Source organism: Mercenaria mercenaria, chromosome 5 (assembly GCF_021730395.1).
Source record: "Mercenaria mercenaria strain notata chromosome 5, MADL_Memer_1, whole genome shotgun sequence".
NCBI lineage: Eukaryota > Metazoa > Mollusca > Bivalvia > Venerida > Veneridae > Mercenaria > Mercenaria mercenaria.
The window spans coordinates 35,663,754-35,691,495 of record NC_069365.1 but is presented as its reverse complement, the minus strand read 5'-3'; the positions used below and the strand labels follow the sequence as shown (position 1 = coordinate 35,691,495).

The 27,742-nt window shown below is 34.4% G+C and overlaps 2 protein-coding genes across 3 annotated transcripts; both read left to right on the top strand.

The window, feature by feature from the left end:
• Positions 1–197: 197 nt before the first annotated feature.
• On the top strand, positions 198–27,466 carry LOC123558290 (uncharacterized). Its single transcript, XM_053544526.1, has 21 exons — positions 198–332; positions 759–839; positions 1,767–1,984; positions 2,517–2,621; positions 2,859–3,054; positions 4,502–4,582; positions 4,856–5,134; positions 5,512–5,793; positions 10,797–11,008; positions 11,351–11,443; positions 11,635–11,830; positions 12,720–12,833; positions 13,355–13,542; positions 20,355–20,565; positions 20,858–21,054; positions 22,626–22,649; positions 23,925–24,008; positions 24,345–24,540; positions 25,594–25,674; positions 26,160–26,267; positions 26,731–27,466. The coding sequence occupies exons 2-21, from the start codon at positions 807–809 to the stop codon at positions 27,001–27,003; spliced, it is 3,171 nt and encodes a 1,056-aa protein (XP_053400501.1). The 5' UTR covers positions 198–332; positions 759–806; the 3' UTR covers positions 27,004–27,466.
• On the top strand, positions 9,664–13,971 carry LOC123556873 (uncharacterized). Of its 2 annotated transcripts, none has more exons than XM_045347930.2 (7): positions 9,664–9,759; positions 10,797–11,008; positions 11,351–11,443; positions 11,635–11,830; positions 12,218–12,298; positions 12,720–12,833; positions 13,355–13,971. In XM_045347930.2, the coding sequence occupies exons 2-7, from the start codon at positions 10,848–10,850 to the stop codon at positions 13,637–13,639; spliced, it is 930 nt and encodes a 309-aa protein (XP_045203865.2). In that variant the 5' UTR covers positions 9,664–9,759; positions 10,797–10,847; the 3' UTR covers positions 13,640–13,971. The 2 variants fall into 2 exon arrangements, with proteins under 2 accessions (XP_045203865.2, XP_045203864.2); XM_045347929.2 differs by lacking the exon at positions 9,664–9,759 and adding an exon at positions 9,864–10,000.
• Positions 27,467–27,742: the final 276 nt, after the last annotated feature.

Sequence of the window (27,742 nt, the reverse complement as noted above, 5' to 3'; positions counted from 1 at the left end):
TTATATAAAGGTTACCGTGAATGTCAATTTTAATAGTTAGCATATGCAAGTTGGCGAGCGCAGCGAGCAGAAAAAAATCATGCAATGGATATTCAAGGGTAAAATGCAAGCTTTGCCCCCCTACCTGGTTACGCCCTTTAATCATTAAAAGTGGGCAAATATTGAACCGTTCCACATCACACGTTTAAACACGAGAACTTAAGATAGTTACGTCCCTTTTATATTCCTTGTATACATATATACACAATTCAATTTACATCCTGGTTTGTGCCTTTAACAGAAAAGGTAGCAAATTCGTTTAATCGACGCGTGAACTGTGTCTTGGAATTTTGGTTTGTACTTTCTGTTATTAATTAAATGAAGGTATATATGATATGATTTGCAATAACAATTTAGGTCTTTTCTACTTTCGGTTTCGTTAATCGCTTTGCAGGTGTTGTAAACAGAAATATAGTTTACAGAAGATTATATTGAGGATTTATTGGGTAATGTTATAGTTACAGTTTTCATGCTGATATGTGTGCATGATTGATCTCTTCGTGATTTACATTTGATATAAGAAACACACTTAAAGTTATATACCATGTCAACGATTTACTTCTTTTTGTACCAGAAATTGTACATGTTCCGATATAAATATTTAATATTTGTACAAAAACTACATATATCAGAAAATGTCTCTATTTAAAACACGATATAAGCGATACCAATACTTAATTAGTGTATTTTTACATATTGTGTATCCATTTGTTGTAAAGGCTCGCAAGATAAAAGTTCGCTGTTCTTCCTAGATTGGAACTAATGATATGGGTAAAAGGAGGCCTGGCAATAAACAAAAGGTACTTATTTTATTTGTATGTACGCACTTGATTAAAAACATTGCAGCCCTTTGTAAAACATAATATCATTAGCATGACATTTAAATACACATCAGATACATTTGAATAAATAGCCCACAACGACTTTTAACTGTTTGACTTATATAATGGGTCATGAGTGCACCCGTCACACCATGTAATCACAACGCATATCATCAGTTTTCAGACACTATAGAATTAGTAATTGTTTATATGTTGCGACTTCTCAATTTTAGTGGACAGAAAGCATCTCAAAACATGTATATTCAATACACTTAGTTTGGACAATTTGGTCCTGGATGAAAACAGGTCAACGGGTACAAAATAATATCTGTAGATGTTTTATTTTCTAGCTATAAGTATGATCCTCCGCATGTAACAATAGCATAAATCATATATTTATCGTTGTACTGATTTCGGCTCCTTAAATTGTAATCAGTAATAATGTAAAAATGCAAAAAGAAAAGTAAGTACTTTCATTTCTATTTTTTTTTCTCCTGCAAAGCATGAAAATAAAGACAACAACATCAGCAGTCTGACCAGAGTCTTTAAAGAAGACCTTGTAATTACAGCTAGCAGTATTTTGGAATTAGAATGATTTGTATGAAATCAAAGCTGATACTCGTTCTTACAATTTGTAGAACCTATTTTTATTTAGCCGCGCCATGAGAAAACCAACATAGTGCGTTTGCGACCAGCATGGATCCAGACCAGCCTGCGCTAACGGTTTCTCTAATTGTAGTCGGCTTTAAAAGCGAACAGCATGGATCCTGACTAGACTGCGTGGATGCGCAGGCTGGTCTGGATCCATGCTGGTCGCATATCCATTATGCTGGTTTTCCCATGGCACGGCTCATTTATATTTTGTCATTTAATGGGCACAAATTTTAACCATCCTTCGTTTAAAAGGGTAAAAAAGAAGGTAAAACCACCCCTGATCCAAACAGATGGAGATCTCCCAGGAATTCTTCGCGCACGAGTGTAGAATCCGAGCCTCCTCAGAGTCCACCAATTGGGAGACCACCGAGAAAACGATCACGTACTTCGTCATTTTATCTAGGCGAATCATCAGAAGAGAACAGTGTATTCTGTGGGCGGTGTCAAGAAAAAGACAAGGAACTGGCACTGTAATTTAACTTTTAAATTATTTTTAGCTATGTGGTGGCTGTACTTAAAATAAATATTGTTACTTTTCTTTTTCCTTTGGATCATAGGTCCAGGTAATAATCTTTATAACAGAGTTCCGCTTATGTCGGTGATAGTTTACTTCATAATCGTCCGTTAACAGACTCAGTCAAACCCAGTCTGATATTTCATGTTTTTGCTGGTTTACGTTATAGGCTTCAAAACGATTATATTGTAAATTGTATTTTTGGTTATGACCACTTACTTCGAATCATTTACCTGTCACTAAAGTGCGTTCGAAACTTCATTTGGGTGTTAGGGGTATAGGAGTCTTCATGTGAGGAAGACATCCAACTAGCTTACAACGTCGGCAGGTTGATGATTCTGCTTAAGTACCTTATACTTCATGATGCTGTCAGTGTAATCATCATGAAGATTTTTCCGCTTGACACAGTTAAGGCGGTTTGAAGGGACATACAAGTATTTCACATCTTCTGTCATTTTATCCTTAAGAAAAAATATAATCCTTTTCAGACTGTTAGAGGAATTGTCAATTAAAGATAAGATAAAAGAAGAATATGAAGAGATGAAAGCCAAATATGAGGAGGAGAAACGACAAAAGGATGAAGCCCTGACGAGGTAAATTACAAATACTAAAGAAGTGTGAAGACTTAATTTAGAAACAGAAGACAGTTTTACAATTCGTCGAATAGATACCCTGCAATAATAAAGAAGTATCAGATTTATCATTTGAGAGCACTGAAAATTGAAATAAATTTGTCGCAAATTTTTGGTTTCAGGAACTAAACTCATAGATTCGTGTCACTCAAATATATATATATATATTTGTTTTAATTCAAGATGTATTCTTTACAGATTAAGTGCCATGGCGTCCAACAAACTTCGTGATAACAATCCGAATATCGCCGACCTTAGTGACCAGAACAGACCAACTAAAATAGCTGAGAAATTGTCAGAGCTGTATGACAATGAATGGACAGATGCGTTTGATGCCTTGAATGATGAAATGAGTGAAACAGAAACAATAGATTTCCTTTTAGATATTTTAATGGTAAATACTATACGTAAGATCTCAGTGAGAGTTTTTAGAAAAAGATATACCATTACACAAATCGACAAAATAATTGTATATGATGTTTTTTCTTTATATTTTTAGCTCGACTATTCGAAGAATAAGTAGAGCTATCCTACTCACCACGGCGTCGGCGTCGGCGTCGGTGTCGGTGTCGGCGTCGGCGTCGGCGTCGGCGTCACACCTTGGTTAAGTTTTTCGTACCAGTCCACATTTTGACAAAGTCTTTTGAGATAAAGCTTTGAAACTTTCAACACTTGTTTACCATCATTATGGCCAGTTATAGGCAAGAGCACATAACTCCTTCAAGGATTTTGGCTGAATTATGGCCCCTTTCGACTTAGAAATCTTGGTTAAGTTTTTCGTACCAGTTCATATTTAGACAAAGTCTTTTGAGATAAAGCTTTGAAACTTTCAACACTTGTTAACCATCATCATGTCCAGTTATAGGCAAGAGCACGTAACTCCATCAAGGATTTTGGCTGAATTATAGCCCTTTTTGACTTCGAAATCTGGGTTAATATTTCGTACCAGTTCATATTTTGACAAAGTTATTTGAGATAAAGCTTTGAAACTTTCAACACCTGTTAACCATCACCATGTCCAGTTATAGGCAAGAGTACATAACTCCATCAAGGATTTTGGCTGAATTATGGCCCCTTTTGACTTAGAAATCTTGGTTAAGTTTTTCGTACCTGTTCATATTTTTTGTAAAGTGTTTGACATATGGCTTTGAAACTTTTATCACTTGTTTAGTATAATAGTCTCTATCTGTAGGAAAGAGAACATATTAACTCTGTCATCTATTTTGGCTGAATTATGGCCCTTTTTGGACTTTGAAATTGGTTCTGTTTTCATACAAGTCCATGTTTTGTCAAAACTATTTGACATATGGCTTTTAAACTTTGAACACTTGCTTATCATTATGATTTACATCTGTAGGCAAGAGTACATAACTATTTTGACTGAATTATGGCCCGTTTTGGACTTTGAAATTGGCTCATATATTGCCATTTAATGCAAGACTTAATATCGAAATCAAAGTAATACAGGAACATTTTTTGTCTAATCTATTTATTTCTTTTATCTGAATATCCGTGGAAGTATTTTGACGCCATTCTTCAATCAATTCTTCGAATAGTCGAGCGCGCTGTCATCAGACAGCTCTTGTTTAAGTTTTTCTTCATTTTTTAAGGTTGCAATTTTCAACCGTAAATTATCCTTTGCGTTTATGTTCGTATTACGTATATGTCATGTTTAGGTGTTTAGGGATCAAGTGCTTTGTCTACTTTGTTCAGATGTTCGATATCATCTCATGGTAATGTGTTTGCTGTTTTGTTTTAATCCATCAGCCAGTTCCTTAAAGTATGTCAAAATACAGACGTAAACGGGGACTAACTAACAACAGATAAAATGTCTATTGCAGAGATCATACAAGGCATGTAAGGCGATTGCGTCGGAAAACTATTTCGAGAAGGTTCAACGCATCATAGAATTTCCCGTTCAGGTATGTCTGTTTTACAAAAAAAAAATGTTTTCGTAAACATATTGTAAAACATTTTACATGAAATAACTTGCAGATTTGTGAATTCTAACTTTTAATCTGAACTCTAGCCTCTGACCTTATCTTTGGCGTCAAGCAAATTATGGTAGCACCAGTATCAGGGAAGCCCATACTCAAACTGAACACAATTGATTTTAACAACATAAAATATTGAATAAAGTGGCATAATTGACAGCGAAAGCAATCAGTTGTAAATGATCATATATTATATTTAAGGGGGAGTTGTCAGTAACCTCGTCGTCTGTGCTTCCAGACGAGAAGAAACAGTCTGTGCTTCCAGACGAGAAGAAACAGTCTGTGCTTCCAGACGAGTTGAAACAGTCTGAGCTTCCAGACGAGTCTATGCTTTCAGACGTGTCTGTGCTTCCAGACGAGTCTAAACAGTCTGTGCCTCCAGACGGGTTGAAACAGTCGTTGCTTCCAGACGAGTTGAAACAGCAAATCAAGGAGTTCAGAAAACTGAGAGCCGTGCATGTTATTGAAGACGTTCAAAAGGTATTACCAGTCTAAAGTAACAGCAAATTAAGAGTTAATCACAAACTTTACTTAAAGGGTGCAGTATCAAGTCTGGAGCTTAAAACAGCTTTGCCTTCTTCATTTTGGAACAAACAGGTGGCATAAAATAGACTATGAAGGAATGCTTTGCTACCTATTCTGTTCGAAATCCCCATCTTCGGCCATGGAAGCCATGTTTGAAATATATTTGGTGAATAAACTTAAGAAAATGTTTACGGCAGGAATATAAAGTAAAGTATAATTTCAGAGGAACCTCTCATGATGCGGCAGTGTACATTTTTTTTATCATATTATGGCATCATCATAAAATGACAGTAAAGATGTAATAATTAAGCTTAAAGTTTTATTTTCTTCAGGCAATTCGAAGCAATCAGCAGTCAAAGTTTGACAGTGTAGAAGAAGTTAAGACATATAAATCTATGTGCGAGGAGCTCTGCTGGTTGATGGCGGTACAGGACCCACCACTTGTTCTTTCTGAAAACAGTCCGCAGAAGTTTGATACAAATGTCTTTAAGGACTATACGAAGCGAGGGACGTATGTACAGTATGTAGTGTGGCCAGCTCTATTCTTGAATGAAGGAGGTTCACTCTTAACAAAAGGTGTTGCTCAAGGGTGCAACAACCTCCCCTTAGATAATTAACAATACCTCTTGTAAATCTGACTATAGAAGTATAGGTTTTTAGCTGAATTAAATGTATATATCTCTTCTACATAGATATACTCAGAAAATATATAGTTTATATTATGTTAGTGTGATCGTTGATCCCTTGAATAATTTACCAAATACTAAACAGCATGTACTTTAAGCACCAATCTGTAACTCTCCAACAATTTGGAATAATAATCTAGACAAATATTTATGTACAAAACTGTTACGTAATAAAACATTAGATGCGTTTTAAATCGCAGTAGTTTTTGTTGCCGTCTGTTCTCAAGTAACTAACGTTTTGTTAGAAAATAGACAGTATATGGGTTATATTCATACGTAGAAAATATCTTACTTGTCTGAAGTAGCAATTAATTTTATTGATTACATAATCCATAGTGACTTGTCCTCCTAAATAAATATACAAGTAGAATCTTATGGCAGCGGTCGGTCACCAGTCACTTGAGTCGTTACAGTATTCCGGTATGCCTTTAAAGCGTAACTACTTGTGAAACATTAGTTTGACTATATTTTATTCAAATATTGTTTGTTTTACATTTCTTCCAATGAGTACACGAACTATAACATAAAGCTATTTTTTAGGATATTTACATAATCGTGTTGACATTTTGCTAATTATTCAAGAGGTCGCTTATTAAGTTGTTTGGGATGTAGTCGTTTTCATAACTTGAAGTTCAATTTACACAGACGTGATAAAAGCATATCAAGTGATTGGTGTTTAATGGTTGTAACACATACGAACAGATGAAGGAGATACAGCAGTTCGATATGTATTAATGCTCATGAAAACTTAATGGGAAAACAAACAGCCAAAGACATGTTAAATTATTTGAACCTACTCAAGCATGCATGTTGTGTCACCTTAGTTTTTCTATGAATTACTGCTTAATCTACATCTTTACCAGAATTAGCTTGTGGTTTTATTTTATACAGGATTTTTTTACAAACTGTAATATCTTTGTCAATGTAAATGGAGTTATGAGACAGTCTATGGGACCCAGACCTGTGTTTTCAAGTTTTAAATACATCACTTCACCCGCAGTACATTCAGTCATAGATATTTGTAGTGCCATTTGATAATAAAATAAAATGTTTACGCCAAATTCATACTTTTTGTTACATTTGCTTTCATAGTCACCCTTCATTATCGTATAGAATAATGTGATAAAAAAAATGATTTCTTTGCCGGTGTTCGGGACTTATTTAAAAGTGGTTTATAGGATTTTGGTCGTGTAATGGACTTTTTCATATGTTCACAGAGCACTAAATACAAAATTTTCACTAGAGGTAATTCTAAAATTCGATTTTCCATCCTGGTTGCCCAACCAAGGTAGAGTTATCATAACATAAGTATAAACTTGATATACATATTTTTCCTACGGAATGATATGAATATAAGAACAATTGTATTACATCTATGGAAGTTTTGCTGTGGCATTTATATGTCTAGCCGACATTTATTAGAAATGCAAGTTTAGGGATCTCAGTAGCCGAATGGTAAAAGTCGCTGACTTCAAATCACTTGCTCCTCACCGCTGTTAGTGTGAAACCTCGATAGGTGTACAGAATTCTGTCACGTGAGGAAATCATCCAGCTGTTGTTCTACCTAGAATCTAACCTAGGCCTAAATTAGCTCAATCTGGGGTCTTCCGCTATCACCAAAGCTGAAATATCGCCATATTGGCCGAAACTTTAACCGGCTGTTAAACTAATCGCCGGTAAATTTCTTATTCAAAATATTAGTCTTGGTTGGAAACACTAGTTTTGACGTTACTGTAAGCCTGTTTAGTATTCATAATCCTTAACTCATATATTTTATTAAGTCTTCCCTTTGCCCATCTTGGTTGCGCAACCAGGATAGATTGGAAATACGTGACTTTAAAACCTGCATTTTGGTTCAGATTGTTATAGTATCCCAATATATATCAAAAGTTTTGTAACACTAGAAATTATATTAAATTTAAAAGATTTAGTTAGTTAATTATATTTCGTTCCGACACGTCTCGACGGGACGGTATTATGGAAAGACTTTTCTTTAAAACAACGAAAAAGGCCGAAGATTAAGACTTACCTTGCTTTCTCTGTGAGCAAGTGCAGAGGCAGTGGCAAGCTGAATTTACCTTGCTTTCTCTGTGAGCAGGTGCAGAGGCAGTGGCAAGCTGAGAAATCCAGATGTTGCAAAATAATACCCAAGGAAATGAAAGTTTTTATTTTCATAACTGGTCGATATTACCAGTACATGTACTTCGAAGATATTTCAGTCTCAGTTATGTTGAATAGTTGCATAATAAACAGCCCGATGAGTAGTTTTTACGCAAAACTATAACTTAACTTTTATCTAAGATCGTAAGACACTGTGTCATTATTAGTATCAGAGTGTATGACAATCGGAGCTTAGCGTTCCCTGTTATCCGGATATGCATTAACTGCTCCTAGACTGTGGTACTACGACGATAAAGATGTCTGAAAAAGCTAAGGAACAAGCATGACACACATCCATGTGAATGATGTGAACATAACAAAACCATTTGAAACGTGCAAAAATCGAATAGGAACATGCCTGTCATACATCAGTCAGAATAGAGGTAACATAACATCACCGTATAGAAACTGGAACAAATATGAAATAAGGGCATGCCTGTCATATGTCAGTGAGAATAGAGGTAACATAACATCACCATATAGAAACTGGAACAAATATGAAATAAGGGCATGCCTGTCATATGTCAGTGAGAATAGAGGTAACATAACATCACCATATAGAAACTGGAACAAATATGAAATAAGGGCATGCCTGTCATATGTCAGTGAGAATAGAGGTAACATAACATCACCATACAGAAACTCGAACAAATATCAAACAGGAACATGCCTCTCATATACCAGTGAGAGTACAGGTAACATAATATGACCATATAGAAACTCAAGCAAAGATCAAATGGGAACATGCCCGTCACTCATCTGTGTAATAATGATAACAACAAAAAGAGAGGGCAACATGCATGTTCGATGAACGCAGTCTATAGCAAAGGATGTATAGAGTGCATATCTTGAAAATGTAAGACCCTCTGAAACATGTAGGTAAGAAAGCAAAAAAAGATAGGAACACAGTGGGGCACCGCCTTGGATCGATCGATGGCGAATACATAACTGTGGAGTTTAATTCGGCCAAAACCAAACATCACTCTAACTCCCCAACATACTCCAAAACTTGCAGGACAGTGTTAATAAATATGATTAACGCCGAATGAATCTCATACACAAGTAATGGTAGCACAAAACACAAAATGCTCTCGCAAATTTGCTTAAGCGTCATCCATTGCACCGAAGTAACTTTATCACATCTAAAAAACCCATCAAAGACGTCACCACTTTAACTACTAACCGTTTAAAATATAAAACAATGGCAAGGCAACTGACACAAGTTATCAAACCATATTATTTCCTCCGTAATTTCAACTTTCAAATAATAATAATTTCATATTGTAAACGTCATTTAAACTTTGCCATGGATATATATTTCTTCAGTAAAATGTCAGTTCTAGACTTTAAATTATTTTCACAATGCAAGTTTCAGTTTTTCACTCAAAGTAATAAAGTCGCCTTCGACCAATGTATTTAATGAAAGTTACAGTCGCTTTAAAGTCCTACAAGCTTCCTCGTTCACTGACGTCTGGAGAGGATTAAAACAATGTCCAGGTTTTATATTCAGAGCCGTAATTTTGTTACGAAAAGTTGTAAAACTATCAAAAGTTGTGAAATAATAGAAAATTGTAATGCGAAAAAGGACATAAATCTTAAGTATTACATCGAGTCTTGACATTAAGTAGTCTCCCTTTAAGAATTATCCCATTTGTATCATACATCCTGGATTTCTTATTTCAAAGAAAACAAGGATTTTTTCCATATATTAGTTTAATGAATTCGTAGAAAAAGGCAAGTTGTTATTTATGTCCTTGTTTATTGATTTCGAGGAAAAATGACAAGACTTTTTATAAAAGTTGTACATGTATATTATTTGCATGAGTGGTTTATGTAAATGTAAAATATTACAACACGTTTTCAATTTCTGTGCTTATGATATCGTTTCAATTTATTATCAGAATTCCATTTAATATCGAATAAGGAGAGTATTCAAAACTTGTCTACGTCCCAGTAAGGGGTTTGACAGAGTAAGGTAAACAGTTCAAATTTCATTTTCGGTCTGCGTTGATAGTTCTGACTTGATCTACTTTCGGTTTCATTTTTTTCTGAATCTTTTATTAGCACATCTCGTGCATTTAATGGTTGTAACATGCAACCACATACTAAACATACATAAGTCATAACTAATGTATCAAATGTTTAGTAAGAGTATCAAGATATTGTTACGGAATTTATTTTCTGGTTTCTCTCTAGCAGGTCACATATTGCACCCACCCTCTTAGCTCAGTAAGTAGAGCGTTGGTCTACGGATCGCGGGGTCATGAGTTCGATTTCCGGACTGGGCGTATGTTCTTGACGATTTGATAAAAGGCATTGTGTCTGAAATCATTTGTCCTCCACCTCTGATTCATGTGGGGAAGTTGGCAGTTACTTGCGGAGAACAAATTTTTACTGGTATACAGAACACTGGTAAACACTGGTTAGGTTAACTGCCCGCCGTTAAATACTGTTGGAAAACGGCGTTATACCCAGCACAAACAAACAAACAAACATATTGCACATTGTAAAAGTCCACAACTGATTTATTATCTAAAACTGCATCTATGGTCAGTCTGTGAAGTATTGTGTTTTACGCAAAGTATTTCAGTAACTATTATACGCCATCATTGTGCATTTAAACTTATTTTATCATATTTATATTGTGTTAAATAATTAAATGTCATCAATTCAGATAAAAAACTGCAACACTGTGTGGTATTCTGTACAATAAGCGGCCAGTCAGAATTCAGTCATATAAAATTCAAGTAATAGCTGTATATCTTACATAGGACCTGCTTATCAATACGTGGATATATAGAAAATATCTGACTAGGAACGCTATGGGAAACTCTTGGTCAAAGTATTGGCAACGTGATGATGGACCTCCTCCTGCAAAGAAAAGAAAGCTGTCAGACAACATAAGTGTACCAGGAGGGGCATACACGGAGATATTTCAGGAAAAGGATCAGGAAATAAAACAGTTACAGTCAACAATTAAATGGTAATATATTCAAAATAAAGAATAAACAACAATGTTGAATGCAATGAAAACGTTTCAAAATATATATTGCAAAATGTTAAAATCCATTTAATTTGATCACATTATTTCTTACTTTGTGACTTCCCCTGGTCGTTCCGATCAGCTTATTTTGTATATCACCTAACTGAGACTGGACGGGAATACCTCCATACAGAGTGGGAACTTATATAAGACAATAATGCTACATGCTTTATTAAAATAGAATTTTTAGTCCGATTTTTCCCAGCCTTGCAAACCAAACATTCATAATGGACTTTAGCACTATGTATTATCAGTTCTTGAAGAACTAGAGTTCTATTTTAGGCTTGAAGAAACACACATCCCGAAGAACGAATACGAAGAGATGAGACAAAACTATCAAAGAGAAAAAACTGCCAAGGACGAAGCTTTACGAAGGTATTGATGGAGTAAATAATAAATTGTTGTATTAAAGATATATCTGATGTTAATTGGATATGAACGAACGGAATGACCATAACCAAATAAAATAAAAATAAATCACAGTTTTTGGCGTTACAATAGGTTATTCAGCAGAATAAAACTGTCACTACATATAAAAGGCAGTTATCACCACTGTTATTATTCAGATTAAGCGCCTTGGCATCCAGCAAACTCCGAGATAACAACCCAAATATCGCTGACCTTAGTGACCAGAATAGACCCACTAAAATAGCTGAAAAGATGTCAGAGCTATATGACAACCAGTGGACAGATGCATTCGATGCCTTGGCCGGAAACATGAGAGAGACAGATATCATAAAACTGCTACGGGACCTTCTAATGGTTTTGATTCTCTTGTCTATTGTTAAAAATAAGGGGTAGAACGAACATAATTATGTTTTAATTTAAAATTAAATCTTAAGTTCTTTTAAAATGCTGTTTGTGAATGAAAAGAATGATATGAGTGGAGGAAATGCCTTCAAAGTATAACGAATTGTATCTGTATTGTTGAAGCATAACATAAAAGTTGAGTTATATTTTCTGGTCCTTTGGGAACAAAGAATGCTGATGCAGAAATAGAATAATAAAACTGGAATGTGAGGGGTGTTTTAGATTTTATAACAGACTCTGTCCAATCAAGTCTGCTTCTATTTTGCTTGATTCTAAAAAGTCAAAGAATCAAATTTTATCTTAATGTCAACAGTATTTAATGGTAAGCTTCTCTTCCAGAAATGCTACCATGAATGTAAGGCCATTGCTACTGGCCATTACTTTGAAAAGGTCCAGAGGTGCATTGAACTTCCACTGCAGGTATGTCAGAATAAAATATGGAAAGTTTAATCGGCATCAAAATCTTTATTCTTCTTTGGACATTCCTATCTTTCTACTGTATCATTTATGGAAGTCAAATGTTAGTAAAAAAAAAAAAAAAGATACTGTGCGTTCATGTTTAAAGTGGGCAGAATTTTTCTCAATAATAGAATTTCTTAAAACTTACTTTTATGAAATACCGTTTTCAAGGGCAGATAACTCTTTTTCAATACTGGTGACATATGACTTTTATTGCATATCTTTGCTTCTTAGATGACTGATCTTTAGTATCCAAAGTTTGAAGAAATTCTATTTTTGGGAAAAAATCGCCCATCTCATATACAGAGACTATAGCGTACACCTAATACTTTAATTCGTTACCTGCATTTTTACTGAAAAAAAAAAAATTCTATGATTGCAGGGGTACACGCCTGTCCCACCACGAGCGACATCCATGATGCCAGATAGTTTAAAACAGCAAATTAAGGAGTTCCGTAAATCCAGAGCTTTGCACGTGACCAAGGAAGTTGAAAAGGTAGCTGCTTACAGTTATATATCCATTATTTCTATATTTACTACATATTGGGGAATCGATTCCTTTATGGTTACATGCGATATGCGATATATACCGAATGAGATTAAAAAATATGGTCATACGGCACATGCAGAGAGCGTCTTACTTCGGATTGTTTTGGAAGAATAAACTGTTTCCTTGTGCGTAATAAGCGTCCACATAACTTGTCTGAACCGCAACGTCTTGCACATCAGTACAAATATGAGCAGCAATGTTCTTGTTTTTATTCCAAAATCTAACTTTATATTGATACAAACGTATACTAGTATTTCTGGACAAGCTGATGGGCTGTATCGATTCCCGATTGAGGCATTGCCTTATTTCATATTCGCATAACATTGTCTACCAATATTTATAAAATTGATTAAAAGATTTTCTAAGCCAAGTAAAATATTTCTAAAAATGGCGTTAAATCTTTATTTTACCTGAGATGAGGTAAAGTAATCAAGTAATCAAACAATCTCGTGTTTATTTTTAAACAGGCAATACAAGGAAGGCTACATACATCATATAATCATTACGAAGCAGTTCGGAAATATATCTCTAGTTGTGTGGAGGTAACGTGGCTGATGGTTGTGCAGGATCCACCCCTTGTCCTCTCAGTACCGTCATCATCAAAGTTTGATAACAATACATTTAAAGACTATACCAAGCGAGGACCATATATGGAGTATGTGGTCTGGCCAGCTCTATACCTTCACGAAGGAGGGGCTCTCCTAGCCAAGGGTGTTGCCCAAGGATGTAACCAACCTCACCGAAGACATTGAAATGTGTTATGCTATCATTTATACATTAACTAAAGTCATATTTGTAGAGATTGCACTATTCTTTTTATTTATCATTATTCTGAAGGCATGTAACTTTTTCAGACTGGAAACAAATTGTTAACTTTACCGGTAAACTAATTTTTATAGTAATATTTAATTTACACAAGAAAAACGTTTTCAAGCATGATTTCATGTTCAATGAAATGGTATAATAGTTATGGTTTTATTGACAAAATATTTCTAGATAATATATATTCTCAATTTTGTAGCATTTGTCATTCAAACATCTTCTTCAGGGAAGTAGACATATATTAAAAGTTTAAGAAAAATCATATTTATTACTTTTAATCTTTTGGGAAAAGTCAGATTGCCATCCATTAGCAAAGAGTGGGTTTTGAACTATTATGAAGGGCTAGGAATTATAAAGTGTTATTCAACTATTCAAATTCAAAGTGTTCTCTAAAAATATCTTCACACTTCATTCTTATCTCATACCAGTCACAATTACTTGCTATTTTATCTTTCACTTTATCGAGGACTTTGTCTAAATTCTTACATTTGCTATACTGAAACGGGACCGGAGGGTCTTCGGGTGAAGAAGCAAACACGACTGTAAGAATTGTTTCAATCAATTTGAAGTTGGACACAATGTCATCTTTCCACATCTGTGGACAGGATATAACTTCGAAAAAGTTCCCTTGCCTTTTTATCCAGATCTTTTGTTCTTCGAACTGACTTACTGGTAACTGACTTACTGATAATAAATTATATTCTGTATCAACTTTCAGCAGGTTAACAAGTTTTAGTTTCTCTGACAAGAAACAAAGTACCTTCTGTAAACAATGGGAAGTATTAGACTCTGTGCAAGATTTCATATGATGTAAAACAGCAGTTTTGATATGGTATCTATTAACAAATGAACCCAACTTGCAAACTATATTAATTAATTCAAGCGCAGTGAAACAAATTTTGAGTTCTGTGTTTGCATTTTCAAATGCATGGATTTCTGAAATACTGCGAAAAATTCGCCAGCAATGTTTGTGAAACATCTCGCAGTTTCATGGAAAGGCATACATTCCCTCTGTTGGTTTACTATTTGTTGAACACTGCTTCCCGTGTATCACCTGTGCCGTTGTCCAAACATTTTCTACATGTATCTCTATTGCAGGATTTAAGTCAAGCAGAATTTTAACTTTTGATACTTTTCCATAGAAATGTGTAAAAGTCAGCATTAATTGTAGGAAGTCTAAGCCCCTTTTCTGTACTTATCCAGTCAAATTTGAAATGGAATGATATTGTAGAACACTGTAACACAAACTGAATCCAGCGTGGTCCTTAAGAACACCTGTGCTCATTTTTACCGTACCACAGCAAGGATCTTCAGCATCTCTATCAGCTGTAAGAAAGTAGATGTCATCTTCTTGTTTATAGAACTCAAATCTCTAGCATTTGCATAATGATGTTTTAGCCTGGAAAACATTTATTTAGAAATTTTCAATACACACCTCTGTGTCGGGATATTTTGAATCTCTAAATTGTACATGTTCTTCACACTTTTCTTCACATGCAATGCCTTCTGACATAGTGCTGTCAACAGCAGCTAGGTAATCAAATTCTATTTCCTTGGCAATAGAAAATTTTGATTATATAATTTTCCCCATATTCTTGTACCTTCAACCATGATTCCGCATGGCATTATGTGTTGAATTCTCCACTCGTCCGTCACTTTACTGAATTGATTTACGACCTTATTTATTAAGATGTTAACCGCTTCACTTATATCCTGTTTTTCCTTGTAAGCAGGTGATTTCAGACACAATGTCTTTTATCAAAAAGAAAGTACGCCGCGCCCGGGGGTCGAATTTATGATCCCGCGATCCGTAGATCTGCGCTCTCCCTATTGAGCTACGCGGATGGGCAGGTTCTAGTATAAAACTAGATCGGCAACTGACCGACCTTCTTGTTACAGAGCAGATAGTATCTAATAATTATAGTCCTATATGTAAACACCTTAATTACGAGTTAGTAAGTAACTCGACGATTTTAAATAACCCTTCTATATATGTAAATGTGACCTATATGTAAATGTTTGATATAAATACCTCAGCTGTGACCGTCTGTAACAGTATACATTGATATTTACGATTTTATACTACAAACTGAACAAACACTACAGATTCTTATGTCCTATTTGTATGCATATGAACGAGACATTTATAACTATAAAAGCATTATATTTATTTACTCACAATGTTAAATTTCTTTCTGGGTGGAGGGGTGTAGTGGGGATGGTATAGCGATTTTCCTTGGTGCAAAGATTTTTTGTTTGTTTGCTTTCTATTGAAGTAAGTTTTTTTTTCCGAACTTAAAGGCAGATTCCTTTTTAGAGTAAACAAAAGAAACTTTCTGTTTCTTTTTCAAAATACGTTTTGTAATTCTTTCGTTATCAAAAACTAATAAGCACATTTAAGATATACATTCTGTATTGAATAATTTGCTTAAGTACATGAAATAGCTAAATGCAAGTCTCCTTGATTAAATTTCAAATAATGAGCAAGTATCAGAGCTTCTGAAAGCAAAATGGTTCAAATCTGCTATTAATGTAATTATATGTAAATAATATGATGAATGCTTAAAAGATGAATTTGCCACAAGGAGCAAAGCCAGCAAAAATGGATGTCCAGTGACTCGTTAGGAGGGTTCATGGAATTTTTTGATGCATATTTTAGATATTATCTCCTCCTTTTTAAAAAATTTAATCCTGTAAAAAGTCATGTACATGCCTGGGTCTTTGGACCTAATAGGAAAGTATGCTATTGGCTACCCTATACACTACTTTATGACTTATCTGATGAAAAATCAAGCAAATTGTTTGATTAAATTACAAACAACTTGATAGATGATTTTATTTCCTCATCTCGACAACGATCATAACGATCTAGACCTAATGCAAGCAGTCTGATGGGATTGAAAGGGAAAAGAAGCAAAATATCGTGTCTAAGTAAGAAACAGTGGCTCTGATGTCTGACCCTCCTGTACTTCGGCTTATTACAATATTGCTCGTACCATGTCTTGCAAGCAAAACGAGCAGAACATTTCTTCTAAAATTCTCTGAGCTTTCAAAAATAGATGATTGTTGTTTTTTATGTTTGTGCGTTGGTTGCTTCCCTGAATCAGCACCATATATGTAAGTATACCATGATGGATTTACGGGGGTTCTCCCCGAAAAAGTTAGGTATTTTAAACGATAAATCGTGCATTCTGCTGAATTTTGAGAGAAATATATTTCTGTAATAAACTGAAGTTTCACAAGTGTTTGCGGTTTAATTCAACTAAAGTAAAGTTTGTATTCTAACTGGTTTCTTATTATAAAGAGTTAATATTTTTCTCTATGTGACTGAGAGCTGTTTCCAACAAAATTATCATCTTATTTCTAGAAAGTGTTTCTGTATAAATGTAAAATACGGGGGATCCACCCCCGAAAAAAATACTTTTCAAAATTTCATCCAAAATCCTGAATTCTAGAGAATCGCAACACTAAAATACTCTAAGTTTAAGTTATGTAATGACAAGTTAGTCCGGGGAAGAAGATATTTTTGTGTAGGACTTTTTATTAGGGTGCGAGACTCTTGTTGGAAATAGTATCAAACTGGGTATATGATTTTGAATATTTCAAGAGCCAAATGCTGAAAGAAGTATGTTTTAGGATAATGTTGTCGGCAAGGTTTTATCAAAAAGAAGGAGAAATATACACAGCCAAAAAATGGTGCTCCCCTTCCCCAGCTCCCTGCTCTTACGCTTATGTATAGTTTATTGTTCATATATTGAAAATATCAGCAGTAAAAGTTACACCAAACAACTCAAATCAATCTTGCACTCTTCTATAAGCAGTATGGATGGAGATGCTGCTCTTCATTAATAACAAAGAAAGAGTAATATCTAACCATACTTTATATTTTGAAAAGCTTTTAAAATTAATATTTTAGCCAACTTTTTTTCAATAAGATGAAGCCAGAGTATTCGAGTATAGTCTTTACAGCCTTTTACATTTTGTTCTATTTCATCTTTCTGACCACGATGACTTTATATCAATGAAGTTATCAATATTGTTTAAAATATGAATTAAATCATTTAAATGCCTCTTCTGTTTTCAGCTTTACACCAAAAGGGGAATAAATACGATACAGCTACGCTCCTTCCAATGGATAAATTGATTACATTTACCTGTCTGTTTACCTTCCTGGTTTAAATATTTTGTAAAAATATGGCCGGATATCGTGGTCATGAGTCGGCTGCAACGAGTACCGCTGTTTTAAAAAGGTTTGTTTTCATTTTCATCTAAATGATATTTAAGCATCTTTCAAAGAAATTAGATTAAAATTTATTTGTAAATCGAAAACGAAAGTAGTTTGCTTAACGTCAATATGACTTCTGCAAAATGTTTCCTTCTATTGTTATATACCGTGTGTGTCGCAAAACTTTACGTAATACGATCTATAAGGACTAAAATTTGTTCGGATTTATACGAAAGGATTTCTGATATTTCGTTAAATCCTTCATATGAAGCCATTACACTTTAGAATGTAATGATTAAAATGAACCTACTTATATTAAATACATTTATGGGAAGCACCTTTTTTGACCTCAATAGTGTTCATGAAGCAAATCCCTGAAGGACAAGTCGTCATCATCAGGCCATTTTGTTTTCAATCAAAATATCACTATAGTGGCCTGATCGTGAAATGAATAGGTCGTAAGTCATTTGTTTACCAGTTGACCTAAATATTCTTCAGATAAATCACTGATCCAAATTCCTTTAGATAAATTTTGATAGTTTAAAATCAGTACGTCAGTTGTATTTAAAAACTCGACCAATATTATTTATATAAATTGTCAAGTTATTTCAAAAGTCAAAATTGTCATTGTTCTTCTGACAAGATTAGAAAATGAAGGTTTGTTTTTATTTTGTCTTTAATCTGTCAATAGCTATTCACAGCTTATGGCTGTACTGTGCTAACTACCCGACCTTAGATAGACAGTGTACGTTGTATCTTCTATGAACAAGTATACAATAAACTTTTAGATTATTTCTAAATGGGATAGGGGTAAAATATCGTCAAATATTGAAAAATAAAAGTCGGTGACCCCTAAGTATTTATATGTCTGTTAGACGTCTTTATTTATAGCAAAACTTGATGTGAGGACGTCAATCTTATTTCGCTGAATTTCATACCATTGAATAGCATTTTTCTTAATGCAAAATGATAGTTATTATTTTGTATTTTTCATTAATATGACATTCAGAGGGCAGGAAAGGGAAAATGCCGAGGGCACACGGAACTGGGCGTTGCACGAAAAGTGATGCCAGGGGCCATGTTTCTGACAGGATAGCAAAAAACTCGAACAATATGGCGACAAAGTAAAACCGGAACCTAATCGCATATATCCTGAATTTTGTACAGTAAAAATTTCAGGACGAAGTTCGGCAAAAAAAAAATTGGGGCGCATTCCACCATAACTACGTCCGTTTATAAAAGTATGCATGTATTAACGGTAAATCGGAAAGTATTGAGAGACGTAAGGGGAGATTCTCTAAGAAACTGTTAAAGAAAAAGTCAGATATTTTAAATTATTTAAATAAATTGAAACATTCAGTGATTACGGACATGTTCCGAGAATACCGGTATCTTGGTGAGATATTCGATAAAGGGTGTAAATCATGTAAACGACATTTCTTATCTGAGAATATTATCGAAAAATTATAAACATATTTTTGGTTCATATCAATGTGTGTGTTGCCCTAGCGTCATGTATATAACACTGTTACTGTATGCAAATTGAGTTAACCGCATTCAACACTTTCTATAGTCTTCACACATGTATATCGCACGCTATAGGTGAGTAGAATAAGGAACTGAATTACATATTTTCGAACAAACATATTCATTAACAAAGGCTTGAACCCAAGACATTGCTATTTTCCATGGAAATCTGAAATGTTGAGTATTTTTTACACTGTCATGTTGCGGTTCAAACTCCACAGTAGTAGTTTCACCGCAGACCATTCCAAAGCTCTGTCCCAGTTTTTTTTCATTATTTTTTATTCTGTTAAGTCTTCTATGCCTATTTTTGTTCTTAGTCTCTGTATATAATTACCGTTTTGTACACATCAATACATAATTTGCCGTTAGGTAATCTTTCTATTCAGCCTGGATCGATACAGCACGCTATAATGGGGCATACGTGTTTCACAAACAGCCCTTATTATTTTGTTTATTTTAGAATATTTGTTTCATTGCCAGCGTAAAATGCTGCCACTACAAAAGGTGGGACTGCTCGGATTATTAGCAGATGCATTATTCGTCAATATATAACGCCGCTTCACCTTTATATAAAGTCAAATTTGATTTGCCGTAATTTAAAACGGTATTACAAAAAGCCTAGAATCTATACATAATTTCTCGCTGCTAATATTAATTGACATCTTGGAGAGAGGAACTTGTTAACTTGTTTTGGTTAAGAGAAACCTATTATACAGTTGTCAATTTAAAAAATATATTCACAGAACAAGAGTACATTAAAACAGAAATTTTCTACTTTGTTTTGTCGTGCGCCCGAGTTATCAGGTGTATACAAACAATCATTATCACTAAATCAAATTTTTTCCGATAGATATATCGGCATGCCTATTTTACACACAGACTGTCTGTTTCAGTTCCGCCTATAAGGAACAGTTCGATCTCGAAACAGATACATTGCGCATTCAAGCAAAAATTGTGAACGAGAGTGCAAAGGTAATACATAAAGAACAGAAAAATATTCAGAGGAAGAAGAGGAAAGCGAGCAGCAAAAAGCTACCGACATGTATTGATAATTATAACAACGCTTTATTGGAAATCAGAGAATCACTACAAGTGATACAGACTGTAAGTAGAGATGTACGTCGTAAAGTCAGTCTTCAAATGACGCAAATCCCCAATGCGTTAAAGTCACGTGATAACTCTTTTTAGAAACGGTATTAGCGAGGAGTCTTTGCATTTTTTCATGTTTTGATGAACCACGAATGACCACAATAGTACTGTAGGAAAAATGCCAGAAAAGAAAACATGTGATAGGAGTGATTGGTTTACAGATGTCGAATTCTATAAATCTGAATAAATTGAAAAGTTATAACTTTAATTTAAAGCTTCTTTCTTATTATTTCATATTTTACTTTAGTTAATAGACACTGACGACGCTGGGTTCGCACCTCCGAAACAAAGGGCACACAAACCCAGGCGTGTCTCATCCTGGAATGAAACAAAAGAAAGAAAACGAAAAAGGGAAGAGGAACCATTCAGAAATATCGAGACAGATTGCCTTCAATGTTTGAGTAAAAGTCAACAAATTCAAAAACTTGAAGCCAAGCTGAAAAGGTAAAGTTACTTTATTTTATACTGTATTATTTAGATAAAGAACATGCTTTATTTTTTTAAATCTACACGGTCGCTTAGAGTTAAAAAGATCGAATGTAGTTAAGATGTGGAGCTAACAATCCGATATTTTGCTAGTCAAAGTATTTTCATTTTTACTTCATTTTCATATATTACACTTCTGATCATAAAATTTCTTTGGTTAGAAATAAATTTAGTGACAAGTTGGCGACAAATGGGTCTGGTAAATTTCATTCATTTCCCTTCTGATCAAATTATTTCTTTGGTAAGAAATAATTAGAGTGACAAGGCGGAACAAAGGGTCCGGTAAAGTTCATATATTTCCACTCTAATCATAACATTTCTTTGGTTAGAAATAAATTTCAGTGACAAATTGGAAACAAATGTGTCCGGTAAAGATAACATCACATGATTTTTTTGCAATCTTCGTAATCATAAGATGACTGGTGTTAAATATATTATTGAACCGTATACCATTAAATGTTCTTGTGATTTGTGCAAAAAAGTTTCGAAATTTAAAGTGTAGGACTTTCTTTATTTAAATTGCGATGCATTTACTTTGTTTAGCTACATTTAAATTGATAAATCAGGACAGAAATGTTACTGTAGAGAGGATAATGGATAAATGGTCATATCAGAGTCTCAAAAAGTTGTTACCGACCTTTTACATAACATTTCTTCGTGTCTAATACATAATACCTGTCACAAAATACAGCTCAATAAAAACAATGCTGGTGGAATTCGTAAACAACACACATCAGCAAGAACTGTAGCAAGAAATGATAATAGCTAAGGGTAGATTTCTCGGAAGCACAGAGCACTTCAAACACAGCCTCAGAGCCACGCATTTGCAAAGTAGGCACACAACAAAAAGAAGCTGTAACGGAAGAAACCAAAAAGCAAACAAGTACATTTTAGTGTAATGCAAAATGTAGAAAAAGGGGGAAGGTTTAGGGGGTAGAAAGGAGGAGTGGGGATGGGGGTGAAGTGGAAAACGAAACAAGTATGAATGTTCAAAGGAATCAAACGTTCCTTAATCACAGTTACCCTACAACGTATACCAAAGCAGCGCAGAATTATGTATAAAAGACACGCACGCACGCACGCACGCACGCAGGTACATACGCATGTACGCACGCATACACACAAGTAACTTACATAGATAAACAGACAAGTAAGATATAACAACACTGTAGGACACACAAGCACACAAATGCGAACACATAAGCAGGAAAAAACAATAATCGGGCACCGCCTTAGGATTCCGGCAGCCAGAATTAATGTGGGCACGATAACTTACTCATAGTAAATGGGTAGGAGATGCCAAAGCAAGGGAGCGCAAATGCGAGGGGAAAGAATGGCGTGACAGGGGGATTGAGGAGAAAGAGGACAGAAACGTTAACAACAAACAAGACAACATACGTAAAATAATGTTTGTTCACCAAATGTCGCGGTGACATATTGCTCAACACTGCAAGTGTTTGTATTACACAAATAGAGTTTATTAAAAAGCAAATAATGTTTTCGTTACTCTTTTTTTTTTTGCATTCCAGAATTCAAAGAGAAAACGAGGATAAGTGAGTACTTGTTGACTATTTTAAATATATATATAAATATTGTGAAAATAGCCATATATATTGACAAAATATATTGCTCAAATGCGTTTCTCGCTTTTTTTAGCTCGACTATTCGAAAGATAGGGGAGCTATCCTACTCGCCCCGGCGTCGGCGTGAGCGTGAGCGTGAGCGTCACACAAATGTTAAAGTTTGCGTACCACCCCAAATATTTTCAAAGTCCATTGAGATATTGCTTTCATATTTTGCATACTTGTTTACCATCATGACCCAAGTCTGTAAAAAGGAGGAGGCAACTCTATCAAGCATTTTGACTGAATTATGGCCCCTTTTCGACTTAGAATAAATGTTAAAATTTGCGTACCACCCCAAAATTTTTCAAAGTCCATTGAGATATTGCTTTCATATTTTGCATACTTGTTTACCATCATGACCCAAGTCTGTAAAAAGGAGGAGGCAACTCTATCAAGCATTTTGACTGAATTATGGCCCCTTTTCGACTTATAATAAATGTTAAAGTTTGCGTACCACCACAAATATTTTCCAAGTCCATTGAGGTATTGCTTTCATATTTTGCATACTTGTTTACCATCATGACCCAAGTCTGTAAAAAGGAGGAGGCAACTCTATCAAGCATTTTGACTGAATTATGGCCCCTTTTCGACTTAGAGTAAATGTTAAAGTTTGCGTACCACCACAAATATTGTCAAAGTCCATTGAGATATTGCTTTCATATTTTGCATACTTGTTTACCATCATGACCCAAGTCTGTGAAAAGGAGGAGGCAACTCTATCAAGCATTTTGAATAAATTATGGCCCCTTTTCGACTTAGAGTAAATGTTAAAAGTTTGCGTACCACCCCAAATATTTTCAAAGTCCATTGAGATATTGCTTTCATATTTTGCATACTTGTTTACCATCATGACCCCATTCTGTAAAAAGGAGGAGGCAACTCTATCAAGCATTTTAACTGAATTATAGCCCCTTTTCGACTTAGAATATGCTTATTGTAATGTTAAAGTTTTACTCATTGCTTATATTATACTATCAAGCACTGAGAATAGTCGAGCGCGTTGTCCACTGACAGCTCTTGTTGTTCTTTACTTATCTTTTTCTTGTAATGATTAAGGATAACGGAATTTTCTTCTTAAAAGTTAAACATACAGGTTAGCATACACTTTATTCCGAAAAGAGGATTTTATATCAATAAATAATTGGTTCAGCTATAATTGAGTTTGGAAAAAGTCAGCTAGATTGCTTTTATAAATTGTTTTAGTTTGAAGCAATTTATTCAATCAAATGAAGAGCTGCGAAAGCAGTATGAAGGAGAAAAAGAGTCAAAAGAAGATGTTCTACGCAGGTAATCTTTTTAAAGTCAGCTGACATACATTTCTGTGCAAATAATAGAGAAATAATCACGACTAGGAAGTCGGAGGCAAAAGCAATGGCTCTACATACTCTCATCGAAGGAAAGTAATATATTGTAGATATTGTGAAATGTATTGCATTGTAAATTGTGTTACATGTTTGACGGTTTTAATTTCAGTAATTTGAAATCTGACGAATCAAATTTTAAAAGAAAAAATATGAATATTTATTACGTTTGTATAATAAATATCCCAGGTTGGCTTTTACAACAGACTCGAAAACCGTGCTCTAAGTTTGGTAATTTTGTCTATTGTGTTTTACTGAACAGATTGAGTTCCGTGGCATCAAACAAATTACGAGATAACAACCCGAATATATCTGACCTTAGTGACCAAAACAGACCTACTAAGATAGCCGAGAAGATGTCAGAATTGTATGACAACCAATGGACTGATGCATTCGATGCGCTTCAAGGAGAGATGGACGAGCGAGAAATTATTCGGACACTGTTAGACACTATGATGGTAAACAATTTCATTTTTGTAACACTTGACACCATGGAAAACATGCAGTGTGTCGTTTGTATTATTGGTATATACTATATTTAGCAAGAAATTTTTTCTACATGAATACGAAGTTATCAAGAAAATTACAAATTAGAAAAGGATTGAAATTTCGTTTCATTGTTGTCTGATTCTTTTTGACGCCTTTCTTGTGCAAATGTATGTTAGTTTGCTCAGTTAAGGATTAAATATTATTTTTGTGCTTTGTGACGGGTATAAACTACGTTGGGACTTCTTGCAAATCAGTCGATCCCGTTAACATACAAAAAGGTTCAATTCTTATATGTTTTATATTTACGGCAGCTTGTTAAAAACGTTGTAATCACATTTGATTGTAATTCGCTTTCCGATAAAAACATAGTGCCTGAGTTTTATTCCTATTATCCTTAAAGCTGGTAAAAATCACACAATCATGTCGATTTAATTTTGATATTTACATTCATTCGGAAAATAAGTTTTAGCCATAATTCATGCTAGATTTTAGTGAAGTTTTATGGAACGACGCAATTTTCATTAAGTTATTTTTGTGAACGATGCAAGATTGCATGGGCAATCTCGCGGAAAATGCCCCCTTAATATTATTGATACATGGTATTTATACGAAGACAAACTTTTTTCTTTCTACAAGAAAATGTCGTAGCAAATGTATATATTGTAGACTTTATTTTATACATTGCATATCATATACAATATTAAAGTGAGTTACTTTCGTTACAATAGTTGTAACTAAATGGAAAATTGAATTAGTTGTAGAGTATGACATTCATACGTGTCTAAAATTAACCAAAACAAATAACAATTCGAATATACACAGCTATTGATTAAGCGAGAATAAAAAGAGTTGGTCATTGCTCCCGACCATTCTGTAGTTACATAAACAGGTATATCGAAAGGTGCAACGGAAACGGAACTGCGATTAAAAAGTGAAAAGCTCCCGCTTGTGGTCTTCAGAAACTAAATTCCTCTCTTTCTTATAAAATACAATACGTCTATATCATTCCTTAACATTTTCAGGCTGTCTACCATGAATGTCAAAGGATGTCGACTGAAAATTTCTTTGAAAGAGTTCAACGAAGTATTGAAGTGCCAGCTGAGGTATAATATGTCTCACATTGGTAAACCGTATGCTAACAAACGTGTGACTTTTTCAATCAACGTGGCAATTATTTATTGCATAAGATAAGAAGATTTTAATTCCACATTGCATACTGGATAATGCCCATAACACAAAGCGTTCAAATAACCTATGGGTCAGAAATGAAGTACAGCAATTAGATACTTTTATTTTAAAGTGTTTTAATACCCCATACAATTTAATACTCAAGTTTACAAAATTATGAAATTAAATCGTATAAAGTGGGATTTTTGTTGATGTTAAAGTTTTTGTAACCTTTAAAGTATATTTGTTGTTTGTCTTGATAAGCTGCCACTTCAAGTAATATCGCAACAAGTAGGTTACAATCTCTCATATTTTTCATGTACATTCAGTGTTTTATTGTTAGCGAAAGAATCCATTGAAAAGTCTGTATATATAATTAGCTATGTCTCTGATACACTCATCAATAATTATTTTGTTTAAGGTAACGGGAAGATCAAAAACTAAGCTTATAATGTCAAACGAGTTGAAACAACAGATCAAAGAACTTCGGAGAAGCCGTGCAACCTTTGTAGTCAAGGATATTGAGAAGGTATTACATGTTTTCTTATCATATCAAATAGTATCCAATGCTTATATGAAATGTGCCAGTATCAATAACACGCCCATTCTATGACAGTGTTTTCTTGACTTTTTCCTAGTAATATCAGATAAATGTCTTTTACATGGCTGCATGAACAGCAGAAGATTTATTTTCAAGGGCCATGTTCTTAAGTTTACAAGTATATTTTAGTATTCTGTTTCTATTCTGATATATTTCTAAAACTTAATGAGCATTTTACACGAAATGTTAGTGTCACAATTATAAAATTATGTAGCCACAGTTGGCTGAACTGAAAATAACCGCCTCCACACCACCCCAACAAAGTGATAATTAGAATATTAAAGACAACGTTTTAACTTTTTTCAATGTGGTATACTAACAAAGTGAAAAAGAAATCGACGAAAATATTTCTAAGATCACAGGGGATTAACAACTCAATATGTACCAACAGGTTGTGAAGCCAAACATCCAGTTATCCAAACATCAGTTGAAAGAGATTCAGGAGTACATATCACGCTGTGTCGAGATTGGTTGGCTTTGTGCGGTGCAAAATCCTCCACTGGTTCTCGAGTCGCAACCTCCATCAAAGTTTAACACCAGTATGTTCAAAGATTATACAAAAAGTGGAAAGTATGTAGATTATGTTGTATGGCCAGCAATGTTTCTTCATGAAGGAGGCGCTCTTCTTGCGAAAGGTATTGCACAGGGTACCGATCACAAGTAAACTCCACCAAAGGATTATGAAGAATGTAAATAGCACGCGCTTGTATTGCGTCATCGATGTCCAGCCTAAGCAACGTTATTATCCACAAGCAGCACTCATGGCCAGTAAATGTACAAAGTCTAGTAAGGTCATGTATTCAGTGCAAAGAAAAAAACACAAACGAGTTGTATTCAATCCAAACAACTGCGTTAGGGATAGTTGTGTAGAATATATGGAAATCGTTCCAAGGACCTTTGACCATCAAAGAAGAAGACGCAATGTATAGATCACTGTTTACCTGAGTTTTGTGATTAACAACTTATTTCATTTTGTTAAAATGTTTGCAGGAAGAAATGTTTAGTAAACTTGATTTACAATGCCTGTGTAAACATATTTTTCATGTTACTAAACAAGTATGTTGAATAGATTCAAAGACTATATCAATTAACAATAATTGATATTAAAGTAGACTAAAATTTGAAAACACTCATATTTTTTCCAAAAAAGAAAGTCAGCATATTGATGTATGCTACTGGACCCTATATGGCTAAACAAACATCTCTCAATTCAAATGCATCTTCAAACCATAGGTGACACGCTCTGGTATATTTTTCATGAGACAAAAAACTTTTATAGAGCATATTAGAACATTACTTTTCTTTAGATATTTCTCTTCCACACCTTGAGACAGTATATATCTTTCTCTATTAACTACACATACAAACCATTTCTGTGCATTATTTTCACTGTCAGAGACATT

Bases quoted from the DNA above. Each gene is read 5' to 3' on its own strand.
- LOC123558290 (XM_053544526.1), top strand. From the start codon at position 807: ATGGGTAAAAGGAGGCCTGGCAATAAACAAAAG. The intron at 3,055-4,501 runs GTAAATACTATA...TGTCTATTGCAG, and splicing joins TCCTTTTAGATATTTTAATG to AGATCATACAAGGCATGTAA. The intron at 25,675-26,159 runs GTATAATATGTC...ATTTTGTTTAAG, and splicing joins GTATTGAAGTGCCAGCTGAG to GTAACGGGAAGATCAAAAAC.
- LOC123556873 (XM_045347930.2), top strand. From the start codon at position 10,848: ATGGGAAACTCTTGGTCAAAGTATTGGCAACGTGATGATGGACCTCCT. The intron at 11,009-11,350 runs GTAATATATTCA...GTTCTATTTTAG, and splicing joins TTACAGTCAACAATTAAATG to GCTTGAAGAAACACACATCC. The intron at 11,831-12,217 runs GTTTTGATTCTC...CTTCTCTTCCAG, and splicing joins TGCTACGGGACCTTCTAATG to AAATGCTACCATGAATGTAA.